The sequence below is a fragment of the Podarcis cretensis genome (assembly GCF_951804945.1).
Source record: "Podarcis cretensis genome assembly, chromosome: 5".
Lineage (NCBI taxonomy): Eukaryota > Metazoa > Chordata > Lepidosauria > Squamata > Lacertidae > Podarcis > Podarcis cretensis.
The window spans coordinates 10,544,744-10,570,762 of NC_137174.1; the positions used below are offsets into that span (position 1 = coordinate 10,544,744).

Consider the following 26,019-nt stretch of genomic DNA (forward strand, 5'->3'; position numbering starts at 1 on the left):
GTGCTAACTAACTGACCCTTTCCTTGGTATATATGAATCCAGGGGGAGCCACACCAGCAACTAACAGCCTAATCAAAAGATTAGGCTCATGTCTCATAGACCTGTTAAGTTGGCACTGCGAGGTCTTTATGGCAGATATGCCGATGCCAACATACAGGGCAGGATCCACAAGTCATCTGCTGAGTCCTGGCAAACCCTAACTAACTATGAAGCCTGAGCTTTACATAGTCCGTTACTTCTGAATGGCTGAGCAGCTGCAGTGGCTTTCAGGCAGAAACATGCTGGCTCTTGGCTGGTAGCTGTTGAAACTGCTCCCACAAGTCAAAATAACCCCAGAGGCTAGTGTGGTATTCGGGCTCCAGGTATGCCTGATGGTTTTTTTTTGGATCTGCAGGCTTGTGGTGCACCAAGCGGCCATTCCGTCTCAGCCGCCTGACCTCAAAAAAGGAGCACTTTTTACTTTTGAGATTTAACTTGGTTAATGCTACATGGGATGGAGTGGGGTGGAATCACACCCATTTCATTTTTACTTCAAACTCTTGAACTCCACAATGAAACAATACTCCAACTGCTTTGCCTAGGCAAACTCGGCCCTCCAGATGTTTTGGGACTACAACTCCCATGATCCCTAGCTAACAGGACTAGTGGTCAGGGATGATGGGAACTGTAGTCCCAAAACATCTGGAGGGCCGAATTTGCCTATGCCTGCTGTAGTAGAATGGATTGTACTGGGTTACAGCACATGTGTAAGAGAGGGGTGTGTGTGAGAGGGATTCCATTTTAAAAGGCAGAGACAAAGACACATCAGTCGTGTTACAGATTGCTCTGCGATTAACAAAATGCTTCTGAATCTTTGCTAATGCCTGGATTATTATTATTTCAAAGCTTAGAAGCTCTGCTGCCTGATGCTAGCTTTTGCCTTTTGCCTCTTTCTCTGCATCAAATATATTCATAGTCCATAATCAAAGGGAATCCTGTAGAATGATCACTTTGCATTACTTTCACTTCAATTAAACTGATGGGCAACGTCAAACTATTGCCAGTTCCTGCCACACCACTTGATTTGTCGGACAGATGGGTAATTTAAAGGCCAAGTGCTATGTTTGTCTCGGAAAATAAAGCTGGACTGGAACGTCTGACACAAAACGGGGCCAGTCATCAACAGATCTAGTGTGACATTTCCTTGCAAAATATCGCAGGGGTGAGCTTGAGTCTCGTCTCGTTTTGTACTGTGGTGCTCAAAGGAGATGAGACTTCAAGAAATCAAGATGAATGTCAGCCTTGTATTACTACTAGGGTGAAAGATAGCAACAAATAATTAATAATTAATAATTCTTTTAATTTCGATGCCAGCCTGCATTCACCAGAACAGTAAGGGGTTTTTGGGCCTGTACTTATATGAGAGTAAGCTCAATAGAACTTATTTCAGAATAGTCATGCATAGAAATGTGCTCCTAGTTGCACAATGTAAAGGTAAGCCAGCACTGTCATTCTTTTTACAAGAATGGCAAATCCCAGCAGGGATAAGTTAATTTTAAAGCCACCATATGAAAAACCCTTGAGACAGCAATGGCGCTTTATCTTGCGCTGGTTCAGCATAATCTGTTCTCGACCTCTTTCTTCTGTAAAAGCAGCCTGAGGAGTGCTGGCTTTGCTTAGCAAAGGGAAAATTTGGCCAAGGTGGACTATTGAAAAGAGACTTGTGTAGCATAACTGGCAGAGGCACTAAGCTTCAAAACAGGAAGTCCCCTTCTCAACAGACACTGCCCTCTGTATTTGACACATTGCCTGAAGCCAAAATAAAAATCACAGCGAAGAAATGAGGCCTGCCACCTTCACAGGCACATCTTGCTAGGAATGCGCAACAGGGCCTTCTTAGTGATGGCTGCTCCCAGGTTTTGGATCTCACTTCCTAGAGAAGCTAGACTGGCTCCTTCCTTGTTGTCCTTCCACTGACAGATGAATAGTTATTTTAACTCTCTGGGGAATTGATTGCTTTTAAGGGAAGGGCTAATAATGGGCTGTTCCTTTATTTTTGGTTTAGTGTCTGCATTTCACTATAGGATTAATTGCTATGTATTATACACATTTCTTATTATTATGCAAATTCATTATACAAATCCCATAACTAATCATAATTTTTGTAGAAAAGGTAAAAGGACCCTTGAGTCCAGTCACAAATGACTCTGGGGTTGCGGCGCTCATCTTGCTTTACAGGCCGAGGGAGCCGACGTTTGCCCACAGACAGTTTTTCCGGGTCATGCGGCCAGCATGACTAAGCCGCTTCTGGTGAAATCAGAGCAGCGCACGGAAATGCCGTTTACCTTCCCGCCAGAGTGGGACCTATTTATCTACTTGCACTTTTGGGCGTGCTTTCGAACTGCTAGGTTGGCAGGAGCAGGGACCGAGCAACGGGAGCTCACCCCGTCGTGAGGATTCGAACCGCCGACCTTCCGATCGACAAGCCCAAGAGGCTCAGTGGTTTAAACCACAGCGCCATCCGCGTCCAATTTTAGTAGTACATTGCCTTAATTCCATAGACAGTTTAATTGCTTTTTAACAGTAACAATAATTACATGCTTTTTAAAAGCTATGTGTGGTTTTATCTGTATTTTTTAAATATCTTAAAAAATAAAAACATTGTCCAGTAGCACCTTAGAGACCAACTACGTTTGTTCTTGGTATGAGCTTTCGTGCACATGAAAGCTCATACCAAGAACAAACTTACAGTCATACCTCGGGTTACGAACGCTGCGGGTTGCGCCTTTTCGGGTTGCAGACTGCGCTGAACCCAGAAGTACCAGAACGGGTTACCTCCAGGTTTCGGCGCTCGCGCATGTGCAGAAACACCAAATGATGTCACGCGAGTGTGCAGACATGGCACTTCAGGCTGCGAAGGCTGTGGGTTGCGAATGTGCCTCCCGCATGGATCACGTTCGCAACCTGAGGTATGACTGGTTGGTCTCTAAGGTGCTATTGGACATTTTTTTAATTTTTAATATCTATTTCTACTGCGTCAGACCAACACGGCTACCTACCTGAATTTTAAATATCTGTGAGATGCCTGGTTCTGGAGAAAAGGCGAGATATGAATAAATAAAAACAAAAGAAAACAATAACCGGAAGCTTTCCCAGTCAAAATGGAACTAGGGTGGCCACACGAGGCCCGTCACATAAAAATATATATATATCTGAAAAAGACAGGGCTTGTCTGTAAAGATTTGACGGCTTGATCTCAGGAATGCCACTTTGCAGCAGTAACATTTAGAGCGGCTTACTGAATGGATACCTTGCCAACAAAGGTCCGTATAGTTAAAGCTATGGTTTTCCCAGTAGTGATGTATGGAAGTGAGAGCTGGACCATAAAGAAGGCTGATCGCCGAAGAATTGATGCTTTTGAATTATGGTGCTGGAGGAGACTCTTGAGAGTCCCATGGACTGCAAGAAGATCAAACCTCTCCATTCTGAAGGAAATAAGCCCTGAGTGCTCACTGGAAGGACAGTTCCTGAAGCTGAGACTCCAATACTTTGGCCACCTCATGAGAAGAGAAGACTCCCTGGAAAAGACCCTGATGTTGGGAAAGATGGAGGGCACAAGGAGAAGGGGACCACAGAGGACGAGATGGTTGGACAGTGTTCTTGAAGCTACGAACATGGGTTTGACCAAACTGCGGGAGGCAGTGGAAGACAGGAGTGCCTGGCGTGCTCTGGTCCATGAGGTCACAAAGAGTCGGACACGACTAAACGACTCAACAACAACAACAACAACAACAACTGAATGGATGCCCGTCTCCGCATTTTTCAGTTTCTGTGCCCTGAACTGCGAGGCCTCTGGTTTAGAAATACTTCACACTGCCCGTCTCTGTAGGAACTTGCTGAGGAGACGCTGCTTCGGACGCAAGCAACATGCGCCTCTCTGCTCTAAGTTAGCAGCCCCGGGCACTTGGCAAACGCATCTCATATCTGTCAACTGATGATACCAACACAATGAAGTCCGGGAGGTTATTCTTTCTGATGGGCAGGTCCTTGCTGGGTGGGCTCTGTCTGGCTTGTGGTGCCAGCAAAGCAGAAAAGAAGGTGATGAGATTTATTGTTAAGATAGACGGACTTGGAATAAAGTTGATCACTGGCAATTCATGTTAACTAGATTGCCTGTATTGGAGGTTGCGCTTTAAGGAAATTGATGCTTGCTAAAAGCCATGGGCTGGCTGTCACGGCCGATTAAAAAACCTCCCTTGCTTCCCGTGGTATTTTACTGATTATCATAGAGAGCAGAGCTGGAAATGAGGAAGCCACTGGCGCAGTTGGTCACTTAATGTATGCCTGGGTTAACTCACACCAGTTTGCAGCTTGCAAGAAATATAGCCTTGGGTTTAGAAATCAGTTTTTGCCTCAGTGTTAATCAAAAGGGAGATTTAAACAGCTGCAACTTAAAAGACAGTAGTGTGTTTTTCAGTCATGCCTGCTTTCTCTAACCCAACTCTTCACAGCTGAAAAGGTAGAAAAAATAACAGTTTCTATAACTGGGCTTCTGCTAAATGGTAAGTGCAGTTACGCAGTACGATTTATCAGAGGAAACAAAAAAATGGGAGTGCTTTTATAGATCTGTAATTAACCAAATCTTTTCCCACGTGCGCAAAATCAACTGACATTTGCACTGAAAAAAGGCAGTTGCTTCACATATTTAATAAAACATTTTAGAATCCACACATCCCTGAAAATTATTTTTTGTTAATTATTTTATAAGCTGGACTGTCTCAGAGGATCAGACGCTCCAGTTATTCAGATCACAGAAGTGGTGAGCCTCAGAACATGAATTATTAGCATCAAACTGGGTGATGGGTTTTTTGCGGAAGTTTGTCCTCAGCTCAGTACTGTCCATATTTTTTGTCAAAAACGTCATACAGCTTCAGGTCTTAAAAATAATTTTCTAGTAATATTTCTGAAATCTATCGGCATGGATGATTCAAGCGACTGAACCTTGGCGGTTCTCAGGGGGTAGTGATGGAAGGAGAGTCTATGATGTGCCACAAGGTTCAATTTATTTTTATTTTTTTGCCACCCATGCAATTTGAAACTACTGGGTAAAATCATTAGGAGGGCTTGGGCTGAGAAGTCATCTTCAGTATGGTATGCCAGTGGTTCTCAAACTTTGTTCTCTGGGCCATAAAAATTTGCTCGCAGCACACCAATTTTTTTACCGATTAGAAATACATCGGAAAACACAACTAGGATTGTCCTCCGTATCACTTGATAATCTTGCTCTCGTCTTGAAAATATGTCTATATCAGGGGTAGGCAACCTAAGGCCCAGGGGCCGGATGCGGCCCAATCGCCTTCTCAATCCGGCCCGCGGATGGCCCGGGAATCAGCGTGTTTTTACAATGAGTAGAATGTGTCCTTTTATTTCAAATGCATCTCTGGGTTGTTTGTGGGGCCTGCCTGGTGTTTTTACATGAGGAGAATGTGTGCTTTTATTTCAAAGGCATCTCTGGGTTATTTGTGGGGCATAGGATTTCGTTCATTCCCCCCCCCCAAAAAAAAATATAGTCCGGCCCCCCACATGGTCTGAAGGACGGTGGACCAGCCCACGGCTGAAAAAGGTTGCTGAACCCTGGTCTATATTCTGCAAATTAAAAAAAAAAATTGTCACTGTACTACACTACACTGAAATGCAGTGGTGCCTGCCTCGCAAGACGAAATTAATCCGTTCCGCGAGTCTCTTCGGCTTGCGGTTTTTTTGTCTTGCGAAGCACGGCTATTAGCGGCTTAGCGGCTACTAACGGCTTAGCGGCTATTAACGGCTTAGCGGCTTTAATAAAAAGGAAACAAACTCGCAAGAACTCGCAAGACGTTTCGTCTTGCGAAGCAAGCCCATAGGGAAATTCATCTTGCGGAACGGCTCAAAAAACGGAAAACTCTTTCGTCTAGCGAGTTTTTCGTCTTGCGAGGCATTCGTCTTGCGGGGCACCACTGTGTTTAAATGTTTCTTTGATTGTCCTTGAATCTTCTCACCATCCTCTCCTTCCACACTGGGTGGGGTTTCATCCTTAAATGAAAAAACAACAATGCCTTGCTTGAAGCAGCAGAGAATATACTTGAAAACTCGAGGGGTATGGGGCATAAGAGGCAGATTTTCAGCTATGTTACAAGCCCATGGTGCTCTTTGGCAAATCACTCAATTCATTTATGACCAGCAAATGATCTGCTTTTGCATTGCGGGGGGGGGGGACTAGATGGTTCTGGGGGTCCCTTCTAACTCTACAATTCCATGGTTCCTCACCTATGAAACACTTCCATCCATTCTGGGTAAGGAACCAAACAATGCCTGGTCTGAGAATGGAACACTCCAGATTCTTGAGCATCCAAAACACAGATCCTATTAGACTGGCCTACGCCCAAAACTGATTTGTTGACTGCAGTCATCTAGCTATTATACTTCTGGACCTAATTGCTTTATATCATTGAAGTGCTCTACCCCTAGACTAGGACACCCAGAAATCACAGTCAGCAAACATCAGGAAACATTAAGACAGTGTCACTGATATTAAGCATGTGCATCAAGCTGGGAGGCATACAAGTCACTTGTCATGGCAACAAAAGTCTAGTCTAGGAAGCACTGAAAGAGAGCAATGAGGCTATGCAAAGCTCTCCCCAGCGAATTAACTATTATATCCAGAATGTTGTCATTTTCAAAAACAGCAGGAGACACTCGCGGGATCAGAAACCCCGCAGGAACTGCGTGGCAGTAACAGGGAAACAAGCTGGTCACATGTGACTCACAAACTCATGGAAAATTAGATAAATTCACAGATTTATTCTACAGATATTAGCCATGACTCTCAATCAGATACTGGGGTCAAGCAGAGGGGAAAGGATATGGGCTTTGTGCCTTCTTTTCTCAGAGCTCAACTAAATGATGTGCCCTTTACGCAAGTGACGATTTTACAGTGGTGCCTCGCAAGACGAAATTAATCCGTTCCGCGAGTCTCTTCGTCTAGCGGTTTTTTCGTCTTGCAAAGCAAGCCCATTGACGGCTTAGCGGCTTTTAGTGGCTTATCGGCTTTGCAGATCAGCTGATAAGCGGCTTAGCGGCTTAGAAAAAGGGGGGGGGGAGGAAAAAACCCCGCAGGAACTCGCAAGACATTTTCGTCTTGCGAAGCAAGCCCATAGGGAAATTCGTTTTGCGAAGCGCCTCCAAAACGGAAAACCCTTTCGTCTAGCGGGTTTTCCGTCTTGCGAGGCGTTCGTCTTGTGGGGCACCACTGTACCTGGATGGCTTTTAAAAATAAAAAGCACGCACCCATTAAATTAGCTAAAATGTATGAGGTTAGCAATAAATGTTGGAAATGCAAAGAAAAAGGGAACATTTTATCATATGTGGTGGGAATGTAAAAAGGTGAAAAACTTCTGGGTGATGATATATAATGAGATGAAAAAAATGTTGAAATATACATTTATTAAGAAACTAGAAGCATTTTTATTTGGCATTGTAGGAGATGATATAAACAGAAAGGATTGTAAGTTGTTTTTATATGCAATGACGGCAGCGAGAATATTATTGGCACAAAAATGGAAGCAAGAAGAATTACCGATAAAAGAAGAATGGAGGATGAAATTGATGGACTATGCAGAATTGGATAAACTAACCGGAAGAATTCGAAACCTGCGGGACCAGAGATTCACAGAAGACTGGTGTAAATTTACGGATTATTTGAAAAGTAATTGTGATGACCAGATTACGTTTGTAGGTTTGCAAGAAGTTTTGTGAGGTAAATTATTTGAATTATTGCAAAAATGGTTAAAGAGGTGGATTGTGAGTTAAGATAATTAAAGGCAATAGGAATTTAAGAAATGGAGAAGAAATGATAAAAATGGTGGATCATCAGAGGTGCTGATGGAAGTCCAAAAAGATTGTGTAAGATGTGAAGTTCTGTGGAATGTATAATAATTGGTATGTTGAAATTAATAAAAATTATATATATATATATATAAAATAAAAAGCACACGCTAGTCCTTGACCAGGAATGCTACAGTGCTATGTGAATATGGACCTTGAACTTGTTTGCCCCTCCACTGCGCTCCCATCTGCTCCTTCTATTTTCTTTTAAAAGCCATCTTCAAATATCTAAAGGGCTGTCCCATGGAAGATGGAGCAAGCTCGTTTTCTCCTGCTTTGGAGTTACAATGGTTCCAAGTTACAAGGAAGGGGATTCCGACTAAACGACAGGAAGACCTTTCTGATGGTAAGAGCTGTTCAACAGTGGAACAGTCCCCATCAGAAGGTGGTGAACTCTCCTTCCTTGGGAGGTTTTTAAGCAAAGGTTGTTAAGTACAGCTATTTAATTCACTTAAATTGTAAACGCTTGTACGTATTAGGTAAAGGGAACCCAACCGTTAGGTCCAGTCATGGCCGACTCTGGGGTTGCGGCGCTCATCTCACTTTATTGGTATATAGTTTGGATGGCCATCTACCATGGATGCTTCAGTTGAGATTCCTGCATTGTAGGGGGGTTGGATCAGATGACCCTCAGGGTCTTTTCCAACCCTACAATTCTATTATTCCATTATTTATTCATTCACCCAACTGCTAGCAGTCGTATAAATGGAATCTCCTCTGTTTGCCCCGCAAAGCCCTCAAAGGCTGTTGTAATCCAGATGCCAGCCTAGAGGGGTCATTGGTCTCATCTATCAGGATTCCTCTTGCGTTCCTAACCAGGAACATAACCTGGCGATATGGCTAGTGAAGGGAGGAGCACATAACATTGGGCAGTAATTCCCCCTCAGCTCCAGCCCTCCTCTGCTGTCGCTTCTTGAATACCAGTTCACTTTTCCTAATTGTGGGACCATAGAATCATAGAATCATAGAGTTGGAAGAGACCACAAGGGCCATCGAGTCCAACCCCCTGCCAAGCAGGAAACACCATCAGAGCACTCCTGACATATGGTTGTCAAGCCTTTGCTTAAAGACCTCCAAAGAAGGAGACTCCACCACACTCCTTGGCAGCAAATTCCACTGTCGAACAGCTCTTGCTGTCAGGAAGTTCTTCCTAATGTTTAGGTGGAATCTTCTTTCTTGTAGTTTGGAACCATTGCTCCGTGTCCGCTTCTCTGGAGCAGCAGAAAACAACCTTTCTCCCTCCTCTATGTGACATCCTTTTATATATTTGAACATGGCTATCATATCACCCCTTAACCTCCTCTTCTCCAGGCTAAACATGCCCAGCTCCCTTAGCCGTTCCTCATAAGGCATCGTTTCCAGGCCTTTGACCATTTTGGTTGCCCTCCTCTGGACACGTTCCAGTTTGTCAGTGTCCTTCTTGAACTGTGGTGCCCAGAACTGGACACAGTACTCCAGGTGAGGTCTGACCAGAGCAGAATACAGTGGCACTATTACTTCCCTTGATCTAGATGCAATACTCCTATTGATGCAGCCCAGGACCAGTTCTGATCATAGCTGTCAACCATCCCTTATTTGGTGGGAAACTCCCTTATCCCAGTGCCGTGTCCCGCTGCTGTCCCGGATTGATGCTGTCCCTTAAATTTCGTGGGTTTCATGCTCGCCCGGCTCAGGAGGGAAGCAGCGGCTCGGGGTCCTCCACCGTGAGAGAGAGCACGTGCACGAGCTGCCACGTCTCCATCTCTCCCTTTTCCCCCTCAGGGGCACGTTGTGAGATGGGTGGCGGCGGGCAGGCAGGCAGCCCCTCTCTTGTGAGACTTCCGCCGTGCTGCCAGGGGAAGCCAGAGGCGGCAGCGGCGGTTGAGGAAGCGGCCTGAGGGAGGAGGAAGAGGAGGGGATGGGGAGGGACGCAGAAGGGCGGCGCTTCAGTGGCCGCGGCGGCGCTGCAACCACTTCATGCTGGGCTCGTGGGCGGCATGGGCAAGTCTCTCTCCCTCCCTCTCAGGTGGGGAAGGGCCGATGGAGCTCCTCGCGCCAGGACGACGGCAGCCCCGATGTGCTGCTTAGCATACCCTCCAACCCGTGCAGCATCTTAATGTAGTGATTTCCCCCTCTGCGTCCCTTTCATAACTCTATAAATCATTTGTCCATCCATAGTTCAAATTTTTACTACAAGTTTTCTGTCAATCCTACCAATGACAATAGCTTTTCAACTAAATTATAAACTTTCCCCGTTCTTTATTAAAGAGGTCCTCTTTCTGGTTTCTAATTCTGCCTGTAAGCTTTGCCATCTGGACGTCGTTCATCAGTTTTGTCTGCCCCTCTTCTTTGGTTGGAGTTGTAGACCCTTAGGATCATCTAGTCCAACCCCCTGCAAAACACAGTCAGTGGCAGCCAAAGCAGCATGCCTCCATGAGTGCCGGATTTCTGTATAAGCTAAGACAAAATCCCTTATTTTGGCTGCTGATCCCTTATTTTCGAGGCTGCTGGTCCCTTATTTTCAAATCTGTAAGTTGACAGCTATGGTTCTGATTAGTGGCTAGGCCACACTTAGCACTGGTTGTTGTTTTTATTATTAAAAAAAGAAACCTCATTGAATACGATGGGAGTAGACGTGTATGGGATGGTGTTCAGCAACAGAGGGCATGCATTTTTCAGAGACAAATGGCGGGCTTTTCCATCCGGGCTGGAGTAAACATGAATGCTGACTCTTTTCAGCTGAGGTTTTTGGTCAACCAGGGCTTGGGGAATTTCCTGTGTGGTTATTTGCTGAAATGCATACTAGGGCAGATTCTTTTCGAAAACCCAATCAAAGGAGGATCTGAGAAGGACAAGGTCAGGGCTCCATAAGGCAAGCTTCTCTCCACCGCCCCCACCCCCCCCGCTACCCACAGAGTTTTAGCTTACATGGGAAGCCTGCCCCCATCCTTATGCCAGAAGCCTCATTGTTGCCACAGTCATAAAATTGTGGCATAACTGCAACTGCACACAGTGCTTTAGGGACAGGGGTGGGGAGGGAAGGCACAGCGCTGCATTGCAGTGCAGCATAACACAATTTTTGTATTAAAGGTAAAGTTAAAGGGACCCCTGACTATTAGGTCCAGTTGTGGCCGACTCTGGGGTTGCGGCGCTCATCTCGCTTTATTGGCCGAGGGAGCCGGCGTACAGCTTCCGGGTCATGTGGCCGGCATGACTAAGCCGCTTCTGGCGAACCAGAGCAGCGCACGGAAACGCCGTTTACCTTCCTGCCAGAGCGGTACCTATTTATCTACTTGCACTTTGACGTGCTTTCGAACTGCTAGGTTGGCAGGAGCAGGGACAGAGCAACGGGAGCTCACCCCGTCGCGGGGATTCGAACCGCTGACCTTCTGATCAGCAAGTCCTAGGCTCTGTGGTTTAACCCACAGTGCCACCCACATCCCATAATTTTTGTATTACTCCTCTTCAAATAACCGATAACGTTCCATCTGCCTTTTTATGGGCAACAAAATTGTGTGCTATTTCACCCCACCTCAGCAGCTAAATATCATGATACGTTGATCAGGACACTATACTTTGTTAATGCAGGCAAACCATCTTATATTTGTACACCTGGTTCTTCTTGCTTAAGTGCACAAACTGACATTTGTCCCTATTGAAATTCATTTTGTTAGTTTGGGCTCAGCTCTCCAATCTCTTACGGTCATCTCGAATCCCAATTCTGTCTTCTGCAGTATGAGCTATCCCTCCCAGTTTGGTGACATTTGCAAAATGGGTAAGAATCCACTCAATTCCTCCGACCAAGTCAGTTACAGTGGTGCCTCACAAGACGAAAATAATCCGTTCCGCGAGTCTCTTCGTCAAGCGGTTTTTTCGTCTTGCGAAGCACCCCTATTAGCGGCTTAGCGGATTAGCGCTTTTAGTGGCTATTAGCGGCTTAGCGGCTTAGAAAAAGGGGAAAAAAGGGAAAAAGCTCGCAAGACTCGCAAAACGTTTTCATCTTGCGAAGCAAGCCCATAGGGAAATTCGTCTTGCGAAGCGCCTCGAAAAACGGAAAACCCTTTCGTCTAGTGGGTTTTTCGTCTTGCGAGGCATTCGTCTTGCGGGGCACTACTGTATAAAGACATTGAACAACAGGCCCAGGACAGAACCCTGCAGCACCCCACTCGTCACTTTTTTCCGGGACGATGAGGAACCACTCTGTGGGTTCGGTCATTTAACCAGCTACAAATCCACCTAACAGTTACTCATCCAGTCCACATTTTACCAGCTTCTCTGCCAGAATATCATGGGGGACTTTGTCAAAAGCCTTACTGAAATCAAGATATACTAAATCCACAGCATTCCCCTGATTCACATAGCTGGTAACTGCATCAAAAAAGGAGAATCATCTGGCATAACTTGTTTTTGAGAGAAACATGCTGCCGCTTAGTAATCACAGCATTTTCTAAGTGCTCATAGACCAACTGTTCAATTATCTGTTTTAGGACCTTTCTTGGTATCAATGGTGATTTGTTTGTTGGTCTGTTTTCTTAACTGATTGTTTTACTTTTGGAATGCAGTATTTAATTATTTTTTCATTGTGAACCAGCTGGAAGATATTGTTGTTGTTTATTCATTTAGTCGTGTCTGACTCTTTGTGACCCCCGGACCCGAGCACGGCAGGCACTTCTGTCTTCCACTGCCTCCCGCAGTTTGGTCCAACTCATGATGGTAGCTTCGCTAACACTATCCAACCATCTCGTCCTCTGTCGTCCCCTTCTCCTTGTGCCCTCCATCTTTCCCAACATCAGGGTCTTTTCCAGGGTCTTTTCCAGGGAGTCTTCTCTTCTCATGAGGTGGCCAAAGTATTGGAGTCTCCACCTCATGAGAAGAGAGATCCCTTCATGGATCACTGCCTTGCCGTGGCGAAGGGGCTTGAAGAAGCTATGAACTATGCCGAGCAGGGCACCCAAGGTGGACAGGTCATAGTGGAGAGTTCTGACCAAATGTGATCTACCTGGAGCAGGAACCGGCAAGCCACTCCAGTATCCCTGCCAAGAAAACTCCATGGACAAAGACAACAGGCATATAAAAAAGATATTGTTGATTGCGTGTTAAATAATAAAACAGGATCCAGTTATGGCTTTGGGGTTCAGACAAATGCAGAATGATAATAGATACTTTTAGATTGAAAACGTTTAGTTTTAACAGGAATTCGATAGGACACAAAAGGCAGAGAGAGAGATGAAAAGCATTGCCTCTGACACGAAGGAAGTGACGTGTCAAGGAACTTATAAAACCTTACCTTATCCCCAGGCTGTGGTCTCATTAGAGAAACTTGATCATAGCCTCGTCGAACAAGGGCCCAGAGGGCATCCAGCTTTCCCTGAAATAAGAAATGACTGACATATTGGACATTGGAAATGGTAGGTTTCCTAGACTGGTTTGATATCAGCAATGAGCTTCATGAGGACCAGCAAACTGAAACGAAATTCAGGCAAGAAAGAGGTTCTTCCAAACAGGATTTTTATCTTGCATGTTCAACAAGGGGTTGTGTTTCCTTTAAAACTTAGGCTCGGAGTTTAGGGTTGCTATTGTACCTGGTCACAGACTTGGCTTTTCAAGTCTCGTAGCCTTTGAAGAATTAATTAATAATCAGGAATCAGTCCAGCTGGGGCAAATGGGACAGCAAATATAATAATAATAATAATTTATACCCTGCCACCCTGGGCGGCTCCTAACAGAATAATAAACAGAATAAAACATCAAACATTAAAAACTTCCCTAAACAGGGCTGCCTTCAGATGTCTTCTAAAAGTCAGATAGCTGTTTATTTCCTTGACATCTGATAGAAGGGCGTTCCACAGGGCGGGCGCCACCACCGAGAAGGCCCTCTGTCTGGTTCCCTGTAGCTTCACTTCTCACAGGGAGGGAACCGCTAGAAGGCCCTCGGAGCTGGACCTCAGTGTCCGGGCTGAACTATGGGGGTGGAGACGCTCTTTCAGGGATACTCAAGGGAACATGAACTGGATTTGACAGGGGCTGCTAACCTTGTTTATTCCTGACCCACTCACATCTAAAGCAGAGGCTGGGTGGATGGGGTGGGGTGGGGGGCTAATTTTAAAGCCAAGAAAGAGATCTGTGCGTGTAAGACCCCTTTTGTTTCCTTATTATCTCACTGCTACCTGCAGCCTGAAACACTCTTCTTTCTATCCCATCATACTGTCCCTATCGAAGCTGGGCTTTGAGAGAAGTCCCAGCAGTGATGGAGTGTAAGTCTTGAAGACAGGAGGGGAGGGGGCGATGCTCAGTCCCCCTCCATTGCATACAATTTCATCAATTGCATACAATTAATCAATTGCATACAATTGCATCCAGGCTGAATGATGGGGGTGGAGACGCTCCTTCAGGTATACTGGGCCGAGGCCGTTTAGGGCTTTAAAGGCCAGCACCAACACTTTGAATTAAGACAGAATTAAGATGCACCAGTCTTTTGAAACAGCATTTGAGGTCTTTAGCCATTCTAAGCAGTTCAGACAGATTAATCTATTGCATAGGAATCATACTGGGCAGGACAAAACAGCATTTTTCAACATTGGTTCCTCAGGTGTGGTTGGAGGGCAACACCGTCACCCTTGATCATTAACCACATTGCCTAGATTTGGCTGGAATCCCAACTGTTACTCACATTTCTGAAAAAATTGTAACAAAATATTCCAGAAATCTTAACAACACGGCAATCAGATCAAGGGCCTATTAAACAGGCAAATATTCACATAATTTTAGTGGACTGTTTGTAGCATTGGACTGTCTTGCCTTGGGACTTTTATATTATTATTACAGTGGAACCTTGGTTCTCGAACTTAATCCATTCTGGGAGTCCGTTCGACTCCCGAAACCATTCAAAAACCAAGGCACGGCTTCCGATTGGCTGCAGGAACTTCTTGCACTCAACTAGAAGCCGCGAGCGACGTTCGGTTTCCAAAAAACGTTTGAAAACCGGAACACTTACTTCTGGGTTTTTGACATTCGGGCGCCTGAACGTCCGAATACCACGGCATTCGAGAACCAAAGTACGACTGTATTATGAATCGTAATCACCCGCCTTTAACACTAAGGTCCCAAGGCAGGTTACAGCGTCAAAACACAAGATTAAAACAATTGAAAACAACTCGCAATCACAGAAAAAAGGTGGTATCACTGTTCTGCACTGAGGTAGCCCGCCCCATTTTGCCGCCTGAGGCAAAACAGGAAATTGTCTTCCTGCTACCGCCTGGATCCCGTGGTGGCACCTGCGAAGCAGCAACAATGGTGGTAGGTTCTGGCAAGATCACACGAGATCTTGCTGGAAACTGCCCCCCACTTCTCCGCTTCTTGGGCAGCATATAAAAATTTAATAAAATTAAGAACTGGTTTGGTTTCTTTCTTTACAGTTAATACGTGCATGAGAGCAGCTCCTTAAGAAGATCATGGCAAAGAACGACGGTGGCCGTTCTGGTGTTCAATTCTGGGAGTGGGTGTCTGGCAAAACCTAGAAGAAAATCAAATATGTGCGTTACCTTAATGGGAGTGTACCATTTCCTTTCGGACGGCAACCTCCGGGCGTGATCTCTCTTTGGCTTGGGTTCCCAGGGCTCAAATTCCTCTTCTGGCAATTTGATGACGGCATTTTTGGGCTTCTCTAGTTTCGCTCCTTCCTCTGTCGATCCTTTGTCACCCCATCTCACCTGATTAAGGTAAAATACAACGGAATGGGATATTCTCTCTAGCGGGTGGGAAATCGGGTTTTTGTGTGTGAGGTGTTTGTGATTTTGACTGGGAAAATAGCCAGATGAATTGTCACAGGTCTTGTTTTTGAATTTGACTGCCATCTGACCCCACTGTTTTACATTCCGCCCCCCCACTCCACAGCTGTATGTGCAAGAGAATAAGACTTCCTTATGCACCTGACAAGGCTTTAGTCCACAAATGTTTATGCAGTTTCTTTTGTCTTATCACAAGACTCTTCTATTATTTTTCTAACAGCACTACCAATACCCATGGTCCGTATAGTAAAAGCTATGGTTTTCCCAGTAGTGATGTATGGAAGTGAAAGCTGGACCATAAAGAAGGCTGATCGCCGAAGAATTGATGCTTTTGAATTATGCTGCTGGAGGAGACCCTTGAGAGTCCCATGGACTGCAAGAAGATCAAACCTATCCATTCTTAAGGTAATCAGCCCTGAGTGCTCACTGGAAGGACAGATCCTGAAGCTGAGGCTCCAATACTTTGGCCACCTTATGAGAAGACTCCCTGGAAAAGACTCTGATGTTGGGAAAGATGGAGGGCACAAGGAGAAGGGGACGACAGAGGACAACATGGTTGGACAGTGTTCTCGAAGCTACCAGCATGAGTTTGACCAAACTGCGGGAGGCAGTGGAAGACAGGAGTGCCTGGCGTTCTCTGGTCCATGGGGTCACGAAGAGTCGGACACGACTAAACGACTAAACAACAACAACACTTTTCATAATTTCCCCCCAAGTCATGCATATTATGTTTTTCTCATTTTGAATTTCTATCTCTTTACAGCCTGTAATGCTTTGAAAGAGAATATGATGAAAATGATGTATAGATGGTATATTACACCAGTTATATTAGCTAAAATGTATAAGACAAATAATAAATGTTGGAAATGTAAAGAAAAAGAAGGAACATTTTATCATATGTGGTGGGAATGCAAAAAAGTAAAGAACTTCTGGGAAATGATATATAATGAGATGAAAAAGATGTTGAAATATACATTTTTTTAAAAAACCAGAAGCATTTTTACTTGGTGTTATAGGTCAGGACATTAATAGGCAAGATGTTAAATTGTTTTTATATGCAACAACTGCGGCAAGAGTATTGTTAGCCCAGAAATGGAAACAAGAAGAAATTCCGATGAAAGAAGAATGGCAGACGAAATTAATGGACTACGCAGAATTGGACAAAATGACAGGAAGGATTTGAAACCTGCGGGACCAGAGATTTACAGAAGATTGGAAGAAGTATACGAATTATTTGAAGAGCAATTGTAATCAATAAATTACGCTAGTAGGACTACAAGAAGTTTTGTAAGGAGAAATATACGAAGTGTTACAAAGTAGAAAAAGATAGAGATATTGGTTATGAGTTTGAAATGTAATAGGGAAGATAAGAAATGCATACTGAGAGATTAGATTGGAAAATTTTCAGACAGGATTGATGGAAGTCAAAAATTTGAATAAGATGGAAAACTATGATTAATTACTGTTGAAAATGATATGTTTAAAAAACCAATAAAAATTATATATATAATTTTGAATTTCTATCTCAGATTGAATTTCTATTTATTTTTTGGGGGGATGGGAGCAGGGGTAGTTTCATTCTATACCATTTATGCCTCCGTACTTCAGTATTATTTTTTAATTATGAACTCGCATCTGCTTAAAACTGGTTATGTCCTTGAACTTTTAAGAATTACAGTGATCTCATCCTAGTTTTGTTATATGCAGTGCTTTCTTCCTGGGGGGACGCAGGGGTATGTGTACCCCTAAAACATTTTGTGAATCTAATGGGAGAAGAAACTACAATTTTTAAATTTTTTAGTTTCTTCTCTATCACGGTGATTCATCGGTTCTGTTGCTACCCCTGATGGCAGCCTCATTTCCTGCCACAGTGTTTCCTGAGTCTCAGACAGAAGCGAGCGTTTAATGTGTGAAGGAGGAGTTGGAATCTAGGGCTGTGACTGGTCAGTTTCGGGAAGATGTTAGTGCACACAACCTCATGCCAATGTGGAAGTTACTGTGAGCTGTCAGCTGTGCAATATGAGGTAATGCATGTTCTTTGTACTTTTGTCCATTTACTTTTCCCGATTTGAACTATAAAATGGTGATGTTCTTGAGTCAAAATGACAGTACCCCTAAACATTAAAAAAACCACACCAAAAAAACACTGGTTATATGATTTCAGTAGAACTGTGAAACCTGAAAAACCTGTCACTACTGGATTACCTTGGGATTTCTCATGGGTCCAAGTGCAAAATAGTTTGGGGTTTACCCAGAGTGGCCAGGGTGACCCAGTCAGATGGGCAGAGTAAAAATAATAAAATTATTATTATAAAATCATTAGTTTGTGACATGTGGGCCAGGAACGATTTGGAATAACACCAATATTGCTCCACTGAGGCCATCAGTAGAGAATCTGGCCAGGCCAGGCCTTTGGTCAGGGCTCAGTCTGAATTCCTTTCTTTTTTTGTATAAGAACTAGTATGAAAAAGGCCTCCCAGCATTCTCACAGGCCCAATAAGAACAGCGTAAACAGTTGGGCCCGATGAGCATTTACTGTTCCCATCCCTAATCCTGCGGAAAGCCATCTAATTAGATTTTAACTTGATCCCAACATGTTTTTAGGAGGTAATTTAATAATTGTCTGATTTTATACCAATGTTATATATTTGATGTTAGCTGTCCTGAGCCCGGTTTCAGCCAGGGTGGGCGGGATACAAATAAAAGTTGTTGTTGTTGTTGTTGTTGTTGTTGTTGTTGTTAATGAATTGCCCATGTTGACACCCATGTATCAGCTTGCCTGGCACTAACAGATGGTTTATTGAAGCCCCCAAATTATGGCGATTTCTGATTTCCTAGACACAAGTACAATTATAGTCCAAGTCAGGGTTTCTCAAACTTTAAGCTTGGATTGTGCATGTCCTAAACTCATCCTCAACACCGATCATCTGAATGTGCATGGTCACATGCAAACAGTTTGCTTGTGTATGTGAGGAGTTTTGCAGACGCAATTAGGAGCCCCACCCAGGCTTCAGAACAAGTGCAATACCTCCATTCTTTTGATTCCACCAACACCTCTCCCTCCATAATATGATGCATCCACTGTAGGCCATTTTTTCTTTGGAAACCCATCTTCGTCATCTGACTCCTGTGGGAAAGATACAGAAAGGGAGAGCGATCTGTGTGTGTATATTCTCAGGAAGCAACTTGGTCAACAAGCAGGCATCTGAAATCTCTATTCTTGGCTTTGCATGTCTGCATTCATAGCCTGGCAGCAAACAGAAACCTTGTTGTTTTCCCAGCTGCAGCTCCTTCCAGGGCATAAAAAAAGAAAGAGAGAGGGGCTCTTTGCCTTTTTAGCTAAGGCTATTTATCTGTAATCAAATACAGAGAGAGCTTCAAAAATACATTTAGATGCTAAAGCTGTATTGTAGATTATAACGCTAGATATTCTAAAGGGCAATGCATTAATAAAATATGACCTTATTTATTATATACTTTTGAAACTATCCATATTTCTCGCAAACTCCTGTTTATTCATTGCTCCAGTTATACAACTATTATTTTGATCATGGTTTCTTGTGGGAAAATGCTACTGCATCTGGAAGCAAATTACCCCTCAGACTTTCCTGGTCTGTCACTGCCAGCTCAAACTCCACTAGTCTGTACAGTGGTACCTTGGGTTACATATGCTTCAGGTTACATACGCTTCAGGTTACAGACTCCGCTAACCCAGAAATAGTGCTTCAGGTTAAGAACTTTGCTTCAGGATGAGAACAGAAATTGGGCTCTGGCGGTGCGGCAGCAGCTAAAGTGGTGCTTCAGGTTAAGAACAGTTTCAGGTTAAGTACGGACCTCCGGAACGAATTAAGTACTTAACCCGAGGTACCACTGTATCGGGTGTTTTTGCACCAATGTGCATCATGTTACACTTATTTACACTGAACAGCGCCTGCACCCGTACACCCACGCTCCCGTTTACACATTTTTAGCGCTGCTGGGACTCCTCTTCCGTTTTAAGTGTGCTAGCTCTGGCGTGGATAACTGGCATGACCCTGCGCCAGCCAAACAGATCCAGCCGGAAAAGTGTCGAGTATCTCTAATGTAGATACTAGTTGGAAAAGGCACCTCTTTTCCTTTTCCTTAAAAACAAAAACCTACATTAAGCAAAAGGAAGCTGGCAGCCGAGTGTGACCTCAAATATCCCAAGGAAAAGAAAACAACACCATTCCTGTTTCCTTCTGAGGGACGGGGAAAAAAGAGGGAAGCTCCAATGGTAGAGCTGGACCAGGCTTCCTCAACTTCGCCCCTTCAGATGTTTTGAGACTACAATTCCCATCACCCCTGACCACTGGTCCTGCTAGCTAGGGATCATGGGAGTTGTAGTCCAAAAACATCTGGAGGGCCGAGTTTGGGGAAGCCTGAGCTGGACAGCCCTTTCTTTTCCCCATAGAAAGGAAATGGAAACCCTGTTGTTTTCCTTCCCGGAGAACTGGAAGTTTCAGTTTGCAATCGCTGACTTACTGGTTAAATTAATGGGAGACTCTTCTCCCTACCTAGCCTGCCCCATTCGTTGCCATTCCCAGAAGCCCCTATGGCAGGGGTAGGCAACCTAAGGCGTGGGGGGCCGGATGTGGCCCAATCGCCTTCTCAATCTGGCCCACAGATGGTCCGGGAATCATCATGTTTTTACATGAGTAGAATGTGTGCTTTTATTTAAAATGCATCTCTGGTTTATCTGTGGGGCCTGCCTGGTGTTTTGACATGAGAAAAATGTGTGCTTTTATTTAAAATGCATCTCTGGGTTATTTGTGGGGCATAGGAATATAATCCAGCCCACCACATGGTCTAAGGGACAGTGGACCGGCGGACAGCTGAAAAAGGTTGCTGACCCCTGCCCTACACGAATGATGCTACTTCCAGGGTAACAGTTTGAGTAACAACATACTTACAGGTTCCATTGGGGGTGGCGGTGGCGGTTCTTTGATGACCTGAAACACACACACACACAGGCCTGTCAGTGCCTGCAAGCTTTGTCCCTCATCTGCATACAGCGGTGCCTCGCAAGACGAAATTAATCCGTTCCGCGAGTCTCTTCGTCTAGCGGTTTTTTCATCTTGCGAAGCAAGCCCATTGACGGCTTATCGGATTAGCGCTATTAGCGGCTTTTAGCGGCTTATCGGCTTATCGGATAAGCAGATACGCGGCTTAGAGGCTTAGAAAAAGGGGGGGAAAGGGGGAAAAAAACCGCAGGAACTCGCAAGACATTTTCGTCTTGCGAAGCAAGCCCATAGGAAATTCGTTTTGCAGATTGGGAGAAGGTGTGGAAGGAAAATATGAAATTCACTGCATGTATGACGATAAAGGAAAATATTATGAAAATGGTATACAGATGGTATATCACTCCCGTAAAATTAGCAAAAATGTATAAGACATGTAACAAATGTTGGAAGTGTAAGGAGAGGGAAGGGACATTTTATCATATGTGGTGGGAGTGTAAGAAAGTAAAAGGCTTCTGGGAAATGATATATAATGAATTGAAAAGGATGTTTAAATACACGTTTGTGAAGAAACCAGAAGCTTTCTTGTTAGGAATTACAGGAAGAGAAATTAATAGAAGTGATTATAAACTTTTTCAATATGCGGTGACTGCGGCAAGAATTTTAATGGCTCAAAAATGGAAACAAGAAGAATTACCAACATTGGAAGAATGGAGACGGAAATTGATGGACTTTGCTGAACTAGATAAACTGACAGGAAAAATTAGATATCAGAAAGATCACAAGTTCACACAGGACTGGAGAAAGTTTACGATTTATCTGGAAAATATTTGTGATGAACAGACAACGCTAGTTGGATTTAAAGAGGCTTTGTGATGAGAAAGGGTATTGTGAGAGGGATAAGAGTTGTAAAGATTTATTAACTGGCAATACAATTATAAAGGAAATGTGAAATAAATATAAAATTATGAGGATTGTGGAGGGAGCGGGGGGAAGTCCAAAAGAATTTGGCATTATAGTGGATATGAATGTGTCATTTAAATCTGTAAAAGAAAATTTTTCTAAAAAATTAATAATAATAATAAAAAAAAAAATAGAAAAAGGGGGGGAAAGGGAAAAAAAAACCGCAGGAACTCGCAAGACATTTTCGTCTTGCGAAGCAAGCCCATAGGAAATTCGTTTTGCGAAGCACCTCCAAAAATGAAAACTCTTTCGTCTAGCAGGTTTTCCGTCTTGCGAGGCATTCGTCTTGCGGGGCACCACTGTACAACCTTTTCACTCAAGGAAACAGTCCGGCTCATCAACTTCATCTCTTCAAATGGTTCGCAAAAGTTGCCTTTACCCGAGCCCTTTAGAGTCTTTAGACCAGTGGTGCCCCTCAGATGCCACTGGACCACAATCACAGACTGTTGAATGTGATGGCAGAAATCCCCCCCCCCAAATATTAAAGCAACTAGGATTTTACTGTATTGCCCCAAATATAAGCCACACTTTCCCCGCCCCAAATTCCGACCGTGAAAAATTAAAGTGCGGCTTAAATTCGTGATCTTACAAAAATTGGCTTTTATGATATCGCTGTAGGATTTTCTTATACATTTGCCATTTACGGGTGTGAGTGCCTGTGGAATTTTAAGGGAGTTGCTTATATTCGGGTATTGCCTTTTTCCCTTCCTCCCCCCCCCCCCCCGAATTTTAAAGGTGCGGCTTATATTCGGGCCATTTTGGTATATGCACAGAAATGGAGGGGAAGAATTTCCAACCAAAGAAAAATGGATAATGGACTAAGCAGAACCAACAAAATGATCAGGAAAACTGAGGGAATCTTATGATGAGTGTTTTGTGGAAGAATGGTTGCCTTTTTCAGACTAGTTAAAGAAATATTATAGTATGATGAACCTGCCAGTAGGATTTAACCTATGAGCAACAAAAGTAATTAGATTATAATATTGTGGTTATGATGCAATAGATAAAAGAAGAGGTGTGACAGAAGGGGAGGATAAAACAACTGTTGGGAAACTGTGTACGTGCAGCTACTCACACAGAGTCAATTAAGGTTTGGCAGACAGCCAGAAGGCAATCTGAAGGAGTAAGTCTGCCTGGTGATAACAGAGACATGAAGACTGCTCCCTGATTGGTCAAGCTCTCTCAAGGGAGTGATAATTAATGGCCTACTAACTGGAATGAGAGCTAGTAGGAGTTGTAGGTGTTGGAATTGAGAGTCGTATCAGAGAGAGCTAGCATAAGATCCGTGTTCTGTTCCTGTAAATAGTCCACTGTATATAATAAACACCTAACTACAAGTTCCTGGTTCCTGCTTCGTCTATCCTGTCTGCAGCCAAGTCGCCAATTGCTTCCGTGGATTCTGCGTTTACTCTGCTAGGTCTGGCTAAGCTCCTGCAACTGGTCAGAAAGTTGCGAAACACCAAATAGGTTTTACCAATAACAACTCCATGGGAAAAGGGGCAGGAAGCCGACAAAAATGAAAGACAAATTCGTGTTGTGACTATGCATGTTAAAATATGGAAACTTAATAAAATATAATGGGGTGGGGGGGAGGAATATGCTGGCTGGAGCTGATGGATGTTGGGAGTCCCAAAATATCTGCAGCCCCAGAGGTTAGCCACTCGTGTTCCAGGCTCAACAGTGCCGTTGCTAAAGCCTGGGAAATGAACCTAAGGTTGGGATTGCTCCACCAATATTCCTTTTTGTTCTTGTTGAGTCATTTAGTCATGTCCGACTCTTCATGACCCCATGGACCAGAGCACGCCAGGCACTCCTGTCTTCCACTGCCTCCCGCAGTTTGGTCAAACTCATGCTGGTAGCTTCGAGAACACTGTCCAACCATCTCGTCCTCTGTCGTCCCCTTCTCCTTGTGCCCTCCATCTTCCCCAACATCAGGGTCTTTTCCAGGGAGTCTTCTCTTCTCATGAGGGGGTCAAAGTATTGGAGCCTCAGCTTCAGGATCTGTCCTTCCAGTGAGCACTCAGGGCTGATTTCCTTAAGAATGGAGAGGTTTGATCTTCTTGCAGTCCATGGGACTCTCAAGAGTCTCCTCTAGCACCATAATTCAAAAGCATCAATTCTTCGGCGATCAGCCTTCTTTATGGTCCAGCTCTCACTTTCATACATCACTACTCTGAAAACACCAATATTCCTAGCGAGGTGCAATGGAAAAGCCACAGTGTTTTGTATTCACTGCTGCGCTCACAATCCTGCCAACTCCTGCAGGGCAAAGTAAAAGGTAGGCGCTTTTTTCTTTTTCACTATACCAGCTCCAAAGATCGGGCGCCTTGGGAGATCTGTGGGGCTTTGGGATCCAGCCTCTGGCATCGGACCCTGAGACCCACAGATCACAGAATCGTAGAGTTGGAAAGGGACCACAAGGGCCATCTAGTCTAACCCCGGCAAAGTAGCATCCTGACCACAGGGGTAAAAGCTCAGGGCTTCTGCGACAATGGAGCTCCCCCACAAGCAGAGGCAAGAATCAGCGTTTGGGAGTGGGGGCCAGGATTGCAACCTTAGGCATTTAATCATGGAGAATTGTGGCAGCCATCCAGCCCACACATCTGTCTTTAACTTGTTGCCACCGGCTGTGCAGCTGTGGTGGGTGTGACTCTTTAAAACACCCTTGGCAAATCAGGGATAATTTGACAAAAATGAAAACGTACCCTGATGTGAAGTTTGCAGAAACCGAGGAAGGACAGGCTACTACCATTGTGAACCAGCCGTGAACTAGTCAGTTATGCTTTTCGCATTTTAGTGTGCTCACATTCTTCTCCCTGTTAAGAAGTATTCTGCTTCTTGGCAATCTCGTTAAACTGCTCTTTTACAGTTTCTTTTTAATGGTATAAGATGGCGCGGATATAATTGGTCTGAGGAAATTAATGCAATCCACTCATATAATTCTACTGGCTTGCTAAATTTAGTTTAACAAGCAGTGGATACTTGAAGATTTTTTTAAAATGTACAGAAAGTATAAGCAGAAAGTATAAACGCAGGAAATAAAAAGATCATACAAGGGCAGTCAGCTTGGCTCCTGGCCCAGGTTTCTAGCTGACAATATATGAAACAGCCCTCAGTTGCAGCTGAAATAGGATTGTTTGATATTCTTTTTCTGAAGAAATAACTTAGTGATTTCTTTTTTTAAAATACGTTTGCTCCTTAGAAACCAAACCTTGCTTTGTTGTCTGTGGACCACTAATATCTAGCGAATTCTGCCTCTGCTTGGAACGTGGCTTCTGGGCTCTGTATCATTCTGCAAGCTCAGCCGCCACGAATCTTTTTCCAGTGCCCAGAAAACAAGCAAGCGTCTTCCAGATGAAAACCCTGCCAGGGGTATCTCGCAAAAGCAGAGCTGAGCAGCAAGGAAGTGACTCATTTTCTAAACTTACAAGCAAGTGCAAGTTCTGGGGTGGGATCCTGGCATGTAGCCTGAGACTCTAATCGCTTTGCTGCTGGCTGCAGAATCTACTAAGGGCTCTCTGTGCAATGAAAGCACACAGCACCCGTTCCTGCGAGAAAGCAGCTCACAGTCAAGCTTTCTCCAAGACATCCTTTTGTTAAACATAACCCTTAAAGCTCTGGAAACATCTTGGCAGGAAACCAGGCAGAGGGCCTTCTCGGTAGTGGCGCCTGCCCTGTGGAAATAAACAACTATCTGACTTTTAGAAAACATCGGATCACAGCTCTGTTTAGGGAAGTTTTTAATGTTTGATGTCTTACTGTGTTTTTAATATTCTATTGGGAGCTGGGGAAACCCAGCCAAATGGCTGGGGTACAAATAAATTATTATTATTATTATTCGGCTGCTGCTTTAATTTTTTTTTTATTTATTAATTTTCCCAATTATTACAAATCAACCCAAATTAATTTAATTTAATACAATTTCTTAAAATCAGGTTACCTGACCATTCCCACTCAGTACCCTATTGTTTTGCCTCCTTATAGCCAAGGTTAAAGGTAAAGGGACCCCTGACCGTTAGGTCCAGTGTTGGCTGACTCTGGGGTTGCGGCACTCATCTCGCTTTACTGGCCGAGGGAGCCGGCGTACAGCTTCCGGGTCATGTGGCCAGCATGACTAAGCCGCTTCTGGCGAACCAGAGCAGCGCACAGAAATGCTGTTTACCTTCCCGCCGGAGCGGTACCTATTTATCTACTTGCACTCTGAGGTGCTTTCAAACTGCTAGGTTGGCAGGAGCAGCGACTGAGCAACGGGAGCTCATCCCGTCGTGGGGATTCAAACCACTGACCTTCTGATTGGCAAGTCCTAGGCTCTGTGGTTTAACCCACAGCGCCACCCGCGTCCCACTCTGTACCCTATTGCTTAGCCTCCTTATAGTCAAGGTTAAGGACCGGCAACTCTATTTTTGCCTTAA

General features: G+C 44.2%; 1 protein-coding gene across 1 annotated transcript in view; it reads right to left on the reverse strand.

Annotated features, from left to right (window-relative positions):
- The window catches only part of ANTXRL (ANTXR like), a 59,526-nt gene that overhangs the window by 2,354 nt on the left and 31,153 nt on the right, over positions 1 to 26,019 (reverse strand). Inside the window, exons 14-17 of the mRNA XM_079975234.1 lie at positions 20,597 to 20,635; positions 18,694 to 18,792; positions 15,420 to 15,587; positions 13,166 to 13,246 (exon numbers count right to left, since the gene is read on the reverse strand). Coding sequence (XP_079831360.1) covers positions 13,166 to 13,246; positions 15,420 to 15,587; positions 18,694 to 18,792; positions 20,597 to 20,635 — 387 coding nt within the window. The remainder of the gene's footprint in view (positions 1 to 13,165; positions 13,247 to 15,419; positions 15,588 to 18,693; positions 18,793 to 20,596; positions 20,636 to 26,019) is intronic.